Source organism: Grammomys surdaster, unplaced genomic scaffold (assembly GCF_004785775.1).
Source record: "Grammomys surdaster isolate TR1022 unplaced genomic scaffold, NIH_TR_1.0 125688, whole genome shotgun sequence".
Lineage (NCBI taxonomy): Eukaryota > Metazoa > Chordata > Mammalia > Rodentia > Muridae > Grammomys > Grammomys surdaster.
This window is the reverse complement of record NW_021620524.1, coordinates 2332900-2343371: the sequence shown is the minus strand read 5'-3', so window position 1 is coordinate 2343371 and position 10472 is coordinate 2332900. Positions and strand designations below refer to the sequence as shown.

The window sequence follows — 10472 nt, the reverse complement described above, 5'->3', positions numbered from 1 at the left end:
GGGAAAAAAAAAAAAGCAAGGGTACCAGTATAAATAGTGCACTTCCGGAATGGCTGATGGGTGTGGGGTTACCCCTCTGATACTCAAAAGGCTGCGGATTGTATGAAAAATGTACAGCTTTGGTTAGCAAATAATGAAAAAGTAAGATACATTGATTCTCTCATATTTTACAGTATGTACATTGTAACAATATCAACTCTAGGAGGGTTGCTCTTTTTATTTTTTTATTTTTTTGGCAAATAAGACAAAATTGGGACTCTAAGTATTGGGCTTTTGTTTCTCCTCAATGACTTGTTCCCTTGTGAACAAATTGCACGTAAGTCCACTGCGCACAGAAGCAATACATTTCCCATTGTTAGCTGAGTAAGTTTACACGTTGTGTTTTGGATGAAATCATGACCGCTTCGAGCCACGCTCGGGTTACTGAGGATGCTGTACCCGTGTTAGCCAGAGTGACCCTAGCTCCTTCTGTCAAGCTCAGAACTGGTATCCAAATTCTCATCTCCTTCCACGTAACCAGCTCCAACAGGAAGAACCCACATCAGGGGCCTTTTTTTTTAACCTCCTGGTCCCCAACACACCTTCAAGATCTGGTGACCCCTCATCAGAGCTCATTGGAATGACTGTGAACTTCAGGCCAGCCTGTCCTTCCCCCTCACTGCCCACAAGACAACCCCTTGGTCTCAGGTCCCAGGGCTGGTGACAAAGTGATCTTTGCAGTCTTAGAAAATAAGTCGGGAGTCTACAAAAGGAAAAGAAAGCATACAAAAATGTATCTCTTTCTTCCAAAATACTTGCTTTCAGTCCTATGGTTTGGCAGAGCCTGAAAGGATTTTCAAGGGAGATATAGGTTGAGATAATTTATAGGTTTGTCCTATTCTTTCATAAAAATACTCTTGTTTGGTAATAAACTTTTTCTTCTACAGTAAGAGAAATAATACTGTGTTATCAAAAGCAAGAAGGCTTACGATTCAAGTGAGCTCTCAGCCCCTAGGGTCTGGGAGCCTCCGTGGCAGCTCTACCACCCCAATGCCCAGGGTGCTGTCGGACACCATCGGCAGAAGCAAACACTGTCTCGACAGTGCGTTTTATCTCTTATTTTATAAAATGGCTTACCTGAGAGAGGCATGTATTATTCAGTGCAAGAGGGAATATCAATCAGATTACGGAGTCGATGAGAAGTTATGCGGATTAGATTTGCGGCTGTCGTTACCTTTCTCAGGGCCAGCAAAGTGCCAAGTTGTGAACACAGTGAAGGAGAGGAGGGCTTGGCACAGACTCCAGTTAGGGGCAGGGCAAGAGCTAGGTGTCAGCGTCTGTCCCTGGCACCGTGGGTGCTGCAGGGGGGAGGAGAAGGAAGAGGAGCTGAGAGATGAAGGGACAGAGGCAGAAGCATTGGGGTGTGCTCTGCCCTCTAAGCCAGGGCAGAGGATGGCTTGTGGTCCTGAACGGACAGCTCCCACCCCACCCGTCTGGGTGCAAGTGGTCTGGGGTCCGCATTGGCAGGGGCTGGGGCTGGTGACAGGGGTTGGCAGGAGTATACCGGGCACAGCCGGCTCTGGGCCTCGCCTGGTGGTGGCTCCCAGAAGACTAAAGTAAGGGTGGGGCTCGATCTGGTCTGGAAAGTCAATTCGAAGCTCAAGTTCTCTCTCCCAACCATGGGTACCATTCAGGCTTGTTCTCAACCTAGATGTTAGAGATGCTTCTTGCTATGTCTGGGGAGGGGGGAGGGGAGAGGAATGCTGATCTCTCTCTCGACCTCCCCAACACCCCTGGTTTGCTTACCCAGCCATTTTTCAGTAGCTACATGGGTGATCACAGAACACTGGGTGGCATTCGGCACACAAACACAGAACCAGAGAAGTCCATGCAGGCAAGGGAACACGCATCGGACCAAGGGAGCAAGGAACACACCACCCTGAGGAACATGCAAACACAGAAGATCCCCACAGATCCAAGGATGCCACAACCCGACGGGCGCTGAGGAAGCACAATTACCTAAGAAAAAGCCACTGCTGGACAATGGAGCACAGCCTGATCCGCACCCTCTCAGAGAGGGACGCGCCACAGAGCAGTGACTGGGGAACCGTGCAGACACCCACAAGAACAGTGACACAGACAGCACACAGACAGACACGGATGCACTAGATTCAGACACAACATGGACCTGTGTGTAAGGAGACAGGTGCCCCTGGAAGGAACAGCAGGTGGAAAACCTGCTCCTGTTGAGGAAGTAAGTGTCTGCAGCTGCAGACGAGCCAGGCAGTGCGTAGGTTTCTAGAAAGACTTGCCAGCCTTCTGCTAGTCAGGCTACTGGAGACGTAGTCCAGGTGTCATTGGGCATGTGCCCACAACACGGGGGAACAAAGCAGGGGTCTGCCCCACCTGGACACAGCCTCCTCAGCATTCGACAGACAGATGTGCACACACACACACACACACACACATTTTGTCCCCCTCCTCGGAAGGCCCAGAAGGGGGGTACTCATGCTACTTTCAATAAGGAAAAGCCACGGGCTCGGTGTCACAGGCCGGCGGCAGGTTGGGGCTGTGGAGCTTGTGCCCCATGAAATGCAGGAGTGGATGGCAGGCCCCACCCTGGCCAGCAGGCTCCACATGAGAGGTTTCTGAGCCCCTGGCCCCTGAGGGGTCTGAGCTAGCTCACCTGGGCCTGGGTGTGCTGAGGGAGGGAGTATGGCTGTGAACAATGCCGTGGGAAACCATTCCCACAGACTATGGGTCAGGTCTCAGTACTATTGAGAGCTGAGACCAAGCACGTGAGATCCCCACTTGAAGCCTCTGGTCTCTCGTTGCCAGAGAGAGGAGGAAGGGTGGGTGCCAAGGCCCTATTTCCTGGGACTCTGGAAGGGCACTCTCCTCTCAGAACCACTGGGCTGAAGTAGCTTTGGAAGCTGAAAGGGAATAATAGGTCCCTTGATAGATACAAGGAGGCAGGAAGGCCAAGGGTGAGGAGCAGTCGTGGGGTAGAGCTGCTGAGGGACCCACTCTGCCCTCAGATGCAGACAGCACACAGCCTGATGGGGGCGTGGGAAAGGGATGATTAGCAGGTGGTGCCATCCCTGGACAACCAGCCTTTAAATTTCAGAGAATCCACTTATCATCCCAAATAAAGATTCCTGTGGAAAGGTCTCCTAGCCTTAACGAATCGTCGTTGACTTATGTCAACAGAGACCTATGTCACTCCCGAAGAGGTCTGCAAACAAGGACAAATGGGTGTTGCAGGAAGCTGCACCAGCCCTGAGGCACACAGGCAGCTGACCCATCGGGAAACTTACAAAAATCACAAAGAAAGAAGGGAACGAACTATCTCATTTTAGAAGAAAGCCTCCCCTACACACGCATACACACACAAACTCTCTTTCTCTCTCACGTAATTCTGCATTGTCAAAGCTGATGCCGCCTGCTTTAGCTAGGCGTGCCCAGGAAATAGTAGGGCACCTAGAGAGAAGGGGGTATCCTTAGGGCCAAAGAAGAGCCGGGACTGCTTCATGTGCACAAGGAGGACAAACCAGGTTGTGTGCGTGTGCAGGGGCCATGGCCTTAAGTCATTCCTGGGGGGAGGGGAGAAGAGAGACGATGGGTCACCGCACAAGCAGGGTGGGCAGGCGCTGGGGGCCGGGGGCTCAGCCCTAGCCTGAAGCCTTCAGTTGATCTGACGACAAGCCTCGAATGTCCACTTGGTGGCTCCACCAAAGATCTCGATCTGGGACTCAGCCCAGGCGATGACATTGCCAGAGAGGGCCTTGCTGCTGCAGGTAGCCAGGTTGTACACCTCCCCAGGGGTCAGCTTGCGGTCCCAGATGTTGAAATGGGCTAGCTCACCCACAAACGCTTGGGTGGCATCAAACCCTCCACCTAGAGTGTCCTTTGGAAAAGAGTGGGGAATGAGAGAGAGAAGGGGTTGGCTGGGTGACAGAGAGGCCTAGCTGAGCCACCTGCTGCTGAGGGGGGAAGCCTGGCTATCCGTCTCCCTCCCTATCAGGGTCTCCTCTCTCCCCTCACCCTGTTTACTTGGTACTGTTCTCTTTCCTGTACCTGTCTCTCCCTGAGAGGAGGCCAGGGAAGGAATTGGTGCTAGTCCACACTGGATACAGATCATTCCTCCGGGGGTCTTGAGATATCACCCTTCACACCCAGTTCCCCGGGCAATAGTGAGTGGAGGGTGGGCGAGAGCCATCGGCAGCCAAGGCAGCAGTGTCTCCGAACCCTCTCAAACACCCTATCTGCCGGAAGATGGCTCAACAGGAATGGGAGATGACTTCCTGTCCCCTCATCTCCCTCCCAGCCTATGCCCAGTGGGAGATGAACCATTTCACAGGAACTAAATTATTCATTGCTAAAAGTGGAACTGGGCTTCCCATGCCAAAGAGAGGCCCGCTGCAGTTTCCCAAGAGTGCTGGGACCTGGGCCCACTCCCATGGAGCTTACTGAACTGGTGTAACTTGTTCCTAGCACACACCCGTGGACACACACACACACACTCCTCACCCTCTGCCCAGACCAGTACCTGCTCCTGGCCCAGCACGAGCACACCCTGTGGTTTGATGGGGTGATAGGGTGCCAGGTTCTCTCCATTGCCGCCCTGGGTACCATCCTGATAGGCCTCCCAGACCCCGTCCCGGGTGGTCCAGGTGACGCAGATATGGTGCCACTTGCCATCATTGATTACAAAGGGCAGCTTGGCCACCTGAGAAAGAGGAGGACACACATTACGGACACCGAAGCCCGGTGCCACCCTCTGCTGAGGATGCTCTCAAGTTCTGCCGCCACGCCCCTCACTCTGTTTCACGACTCCTGAACTCATTGGATTATTAATATTTAATTATTTATTTTTTTTTTTATTTTTTATTTTTTTTTATTAATTTCTTTTTTTTTTGAACATGAAATGCTTTTTTATAGCGTGTTTTACAAGGGGAGGAGGTAAGAGGGTCCAGGTGGTGGAAAAGTACAAAATTTTCTTGGCCTGTGCCTTGAAACATGTCATGGTCTATATGGTACACTGCCTTGAATTATGATCTACCTGCAGTTCTTCAGAAGATATGGTACACTGCTTGAGTTATGGTCTCCCTGCTATTCTTAAGAAGACATGGTACTCTGCTTTGAGTCTATATGCAGTTGCTAAGCAGGATCTTGCAGTTGCCAAGCTTCAGAGGACATTGTGCAGGTGGGGAAAGGTAGGGGGTAAGAGTAAGGGCGAGGGTCCTGGCTTCTGGCATCTCCCCCTTCTCTGTTTAGTTAGAGAAGGCGTCTTATGTTCAATCCCAACTATGTGAGTTTTGAATTTGGATGTCTAATTATGGGGACTCCTGAACTCTTGAAGCACCACCCCTTCAAATATCCTTAGCATCTCCCAGCCCACCCGTGCATGTGCCGTGGAATCCCACCTGAAAACAGCAGCCTCGCCAAAAAGCCCTCGAGACCCATCTGGACACATCACCTCCCTCTCCCCAAAACATGAGCCTCTGACAGAGCTTGTGTTCCTGGTGGTGAAGTTTACTACAGCCTCAGGCCTCCCCCACTGAGTCTCTCATCTTTTCCAGCTTTCCACCCCCAAGGCTGGGTCCTCGGTCTACACTGCCTGCAGTCAACCCCTGCAGAGAACCTGAGTGGAGCCATGAAAATATCTCAGACTGACCTGAAGCAGGGTCTCACACCCTCACCCACCCTAGGCGCGTGACAAGTCCCCAGGGCGCCAGGGAAAACACCATGCATTCTACTGTGGCATTTAAAACAGAAGCTCAAAACAAGAGCCTCCGACTGTTTCTAGTCAGGGTTGAGACATTCGTTTCTACTACGGGTGAGCACAGAGGAGGGGGCTGAGAGCTGGCAGCTAATTCCACTAACCCGGAAAGCAGCATGGAGCTAAGCTCAACTGAGAGAAAATTATCCTCTCCTGGGTGGGAGGGAGCTGGCCTCTTCCAGGGAGGGGCAGACTGAGACAGGTCTGGACAACCGGGGAGTCTCTAGAAGCCTTCCATGCTCTAGTGTATCTACAGTCACCAAAATGGAGAGCCCAAGGCAGTCAACTAGCCAGTGGAGGAGGAGCCAAGATGGACTAGAACATTCCCCGGACGGTCCTCTGTCCTCCCTCCCTCCCTCCCTCCCTTCCTCCCCTCCACCAGCTAAGGCCTCTTTCTGGAATGTTCCAGCTCTCCCTGTTCTTTTACGAGGGCAGGTGAAGATGTTCCTCCCCATTTCCGATCTGATCCAGCTTCCACCTCCCCCAGTCTCGCTGGGCAGACATTTTTTCTCAGAATCATAGCCCCACACCCTAGAAGACCCGCAGTCTCACAAGCTCTAGCGGGGGTGTGGGCTAGCAGCTCTGAGGACACCCCAGGGTCCTGGGTGAGCCTTGCCCTGTGGCAGCATTACCTTGTCATTAATGAGTATCTCCATGGGGTTGTTACCCCATTCAATGAGGACCAGCTCGTTGGCCTGCCCAGGCACAGCATAGGAGAAGGGCGTGCCCACTCCGGGTGCCGCGCTGGACTTGAGCCACATGCATACGGTGAAGGCGTACATCTCCGGCAGGCTCTTCTTCACCTTGGCATACATGTAGTTGGTCCGCAGTGGGAATGTCAGCTGAAACTTGTCTCCGGGGCGATTGTCTTTCTGACCTAGGGAGGACAAGTGAGCCCTGCCATCTTGTACCTCAACCAAGTGCTTAGGGTATGAGTCGTGCCTGGTCCCCATCAAGTCTCGTGATGCAGACGGGGCACAGGGCCAGCTGGCAAAAAACAGCTGACCCAAGGTCTCTGCACTCTGGGCCTTGCCAGCTCTTGTTGCCACATGGTGCCATCCTCGAAGAGGCCAAGGTAAGGGAAGAGCACAGGACAGACTGTGAGCCTGCTGCTGGGCTGCAAAGTAGGCATGGGAGAATGGGGCCTGCTTCAGTGCACACTGGCCAAGTGACTGAGAAGGTGTGGCTGCAGAAGGAACCAGGCTAGCTCCCCTCTGAGCGGCCCCCTTGAGGGCCGACCTGATTTAGATGGTGCTCAGAACCTCTTGACTGTACTGGGCTTTTCTCTCAGTCTCCACCAGAGACAAGCATGCCCTTCCGCCTGTCCCCTCCACTGAAGCCAGGACACGCTGCAGTCAATCGTTCAGACCTGCGCGCACCGCTGCAAGGACCCTTCAGAGGGAGGTGCAGGTCTCTACCAGCTCCCCTAGGGTTGCTGCCTGGAACCTACTGAGAGGCAGGGCACTGGGGAGATCAGCCTTACTTGAACCAGGGCCCCCAGGGTGGTGTTTAGAGGTGATGCCACACAGCCTCTGATGAGCTTCCTGGAAATTTAGGCTCTAGGCCTCGTCACCCCATGATTGCTAACCAGCATCCTCTGGGAAATTCTAACCCTCACTTCCACCTCTACACTTCCTGTGGCTGGTCCTGGGCCCCCGCTGTGACTGATTCTCAGGAAAACAGGTCCCACTGAGCAGTGCACAATTACCCTTTTAGAGCCAAGGAATACACCTGCCTTGCATGGTTGTACCCCTGTCCCAGGAAGAACCTGGTCCCCGAATTCAGAGTGACTTCTAGAAAGCAACAGGACAGGACAGAAACAAAGCCACCCTCAAGCCAACTGAGCCACTGAGCCACTGAGCAGAACTGATCCCTAGAGCAGATCCCTCCTAATTCAGGCATGGTCGTTTGGGGAGGGGGGGTGGTGTCAGTGCCAGCATCTCTCTTAGTGTTTTCCTTTCCTAAATCTCCTACCCCTCCCTCCTTAGGTTCCTCTTTCCCTTGATGTTTTTCAGTTACATAACACGCCTTAAGATGGCACTGTTTAAATCCATCCTGCACATTTTGCAGTCCGAGCAGGGTCACATGGCCCTGCTCTGAACCGGGCTACCCCCTCCTCCTCTTACAACCTTGTTTGATTTCTGTGACTTCAGGGCATAGCTCATCAGCACACCCAGCCAGGTGCTAAGGACTAGCCTGAGTTCATGACCAGGGCAAATGCGGAGGTGGAGGCGTGCAAGATAGGTCACTGGAAAAAGGAAAATCGATTGAGGGGGTTCAAGGTACAGAGAGGGACCCCGTCATCCTGAAAGGACAACAGGACTCCTGGACAACTGGCAGAAAAGATACCCAATGGCCCCAAGAAGGCTGGTGCTCAGATTTGTTGGTGACAGATTCCAGCCAAAGCCAGGCTTTCATTACTAAGGAAGGCTTGGGCCAGAAACAGCTACTGTGCAAAGTTGCTGGAGATTAAACAAATCAGACTTGAAAAAGAAATCCTGCGAGTGTCCTGACTGTACTGTACAATCCCTTCTTAAGCTCTGCTGCGTCCCCAGAGAGGTATCTACAGCCTAGGAACTGGGCAGGAAGCCCTGACTGGGGAGGGATTACAGAGTGGGTCCGGGACAAGAGGCCAGGCCAGGGAGCAGGACCCAGGCAGGCAGTGTCTCTGGAGATAGCGGAGAGCATGCAGCACGTCCCCCTGAGCCCTTACCTTTCTCCAGCTCGCTGATCCGCTGGTGTAGGGAGGTCAAGGCGCTCTCGATCTTGGCTCTTTCTTCTGTGTCGTTCTTGGGGCCCCCTTTCCCCTCTTCCAGAGTGTTCACCCGAGACAGCACCTGCCGCTCCAGGTCATCGATCTTGCTCTGCAGCAGATCCTTGAGGCTGTTGGTTTGGCTGGAAGAATTGAGGCGGCTGTACTGCTGCGGGGGTACAAGGGCAGGGGAAAACCACACCGTTAGGCGTGCAGCCCGGACCGTACGCGAAGGCCCGCGACGCGGTCCCTGGGGCGATTGCGGGGGCGGCCTGGAGGGGAGCTCCAGCGAGTGGCAGCCCTCGGTGCCCCGCAGGGTTCGAGAGGCGCCCGTCTGGCATCAACGCGCCGAAGAGGCAAGGAAAGGGGGGCGGGGGTGCCGGACCGGGTCGGGATGGGGTGGGCGAGGGCAGAAGGGCGCACAACGCGGAGGGGAAACCGCAGCTCACGCGGACCTCGAGGTTCTCCAGTCGGGTTTTGAGAGATTGCAAAGTTTGCCCGAGTTGGCTGAGCGTCTCCGCGGCCGGCGTCCGGGACAGGTCGCCCATGGTGTTCTTGCCGGAGCCAGGCTGCTTGCGGCCGCCGCCCGACCTGGCCTCGCCGGGACCCGCGTCCAGGGTGCTCTGGCTCTCGCAGCGGCCAAGCTTGGTGGTCAGCTCCCTGATGGTCTCCTTCTGGCTGAGGATGGTCTCCTTCTGCTGCAGCACGGTCTCGCGGAGCTGCAGCACGTTGCTCCGAAGCTCCTCCGCGCCGCCCGCGGCCACGGACGCGGCACACATGTCGGCGTCCACCGGCACCGAAGTGCAGATGAAGCGGGTCGGCCCGAAATCCTGGGCCCGACTGCCCAGGAGGCAGAGGGCGAGCAGCGCACAGGTGCGTGCGGCGCGGCCGGCCAGCATGGCTGCGGACACTTGGAGCACCGGGCCCGCTCGGCTCCGGTGGGGATCGCGGTGAGACCGAGATCGGGCTGGCTGGGGCAGTCGCTCCGCAGGCGGCCCGCGCTCTGGGCACCGCGCTTCTCCGCTGCACAGTCTTCTCGGCCGCGCTCCTCGGCCCCCACTGCCGCCTGCGCTGCGGAGCCCGCGCCTTTTATGCAGCCGCGGGAGGGGCCTCGGCGCCGCCGACGTCAGCGGGGGAGGAATCCCGCTTTAATTGTGTGCGGACGGGCCCCGCGGCGCCGCGGGGGTCGCACGGGAGCGCGGCTGGAGCTACCTCGGCCCTCCCCATCTCGTCCCTCCCGTATCCGCCACCGCCCCCTCCCACCGCCTCCGCACGCACGCCCCCGCCCGGGCCAGCGCCGCTTCCCCGAAGGCTCCCAGAATACAGGGCCAAGGGGGAGATCAGCTGTGGGCCTGGATTAGATGGTGGGGCACCTGCCCGATGCCCCTAATCTCCAGCGGGGCTCGGAAAAGAAGAAAGGCCACAAGACTTGCTCGGTTCGCTTGGTCGCACACAGCGCCCGCGTGGTCTGGGCTCCGGTGCGCTCGCAGTCCTCTTCCTAAATCGTCAACGTCGGTGTGCCTGGCGCGCAGCTCGCTGAGGTCCAGAAAAGGGGTCGCGAGGCGGAACAATGATTCATAGACGTCCGTGTGGGGCTGAAAGCCACCGAGCACTCTGAGTCTGGGAATCCCCACGCCCTGGTTCCCCGCCCTCCTGTATTCCCCTTCTTCTAACTCCTGAGGATTGTGGACCTAATAACGTCCCCCGCCCCCGGAAACGAGAGCCCCCACTATGCACTCGTCAGGGCTAAGGCCTTCTCGGATCTGCGGATCGAACCCTTCCTGTCATCCAAGCCAGCCTAGTTCCAGGCAGGTGGCGCCCCAGAATCTGGCTGGCCACTCAAAAGGGGCCCTTGGGGGGAGCTTCTTCCCTTAAAGCTCTGGGCGTGTCTGTGTGTCCCTTTGTAGGTATATGTGTGAGTGTTGGGCTTACCGGTCCACTTGAATCCCGCCTAGCCCC

At 55.6% G+C, this 10472-nt stretch overlaps 1 protein-coding gene across 1 annotated transcript; it reads right to left on the bottom strand.

Annotated features, from left to right (window-relative positions):
- Window positions 1-233: 233 nt before the first annotated feature.
- Window positions 234-9571, bottom strand: Nptx1 (neuronal pentraxin 1). Its single transcript, XM_028787935.1, has 5 exons — window positions 8969-9571; window positions 8475-8682; window positions 6394-6638; window positions 4529-4708; window positions 234-3886 (listed from the first exon to the last, which is right to left on the bottom strand). Exons 1-5 carry the CDS (start codon window positions 9410-9412, stop codon window positions 3665-3667), a joined length of 1299 nt encoding a protein of 432 aa, XP_028643768.1. The 5' UTR covers window positions 9413-9571; the 3' UTR covers window positions 234-3664.
- Window positions 9572-10472: the final 901 nt, after the last annotated feature.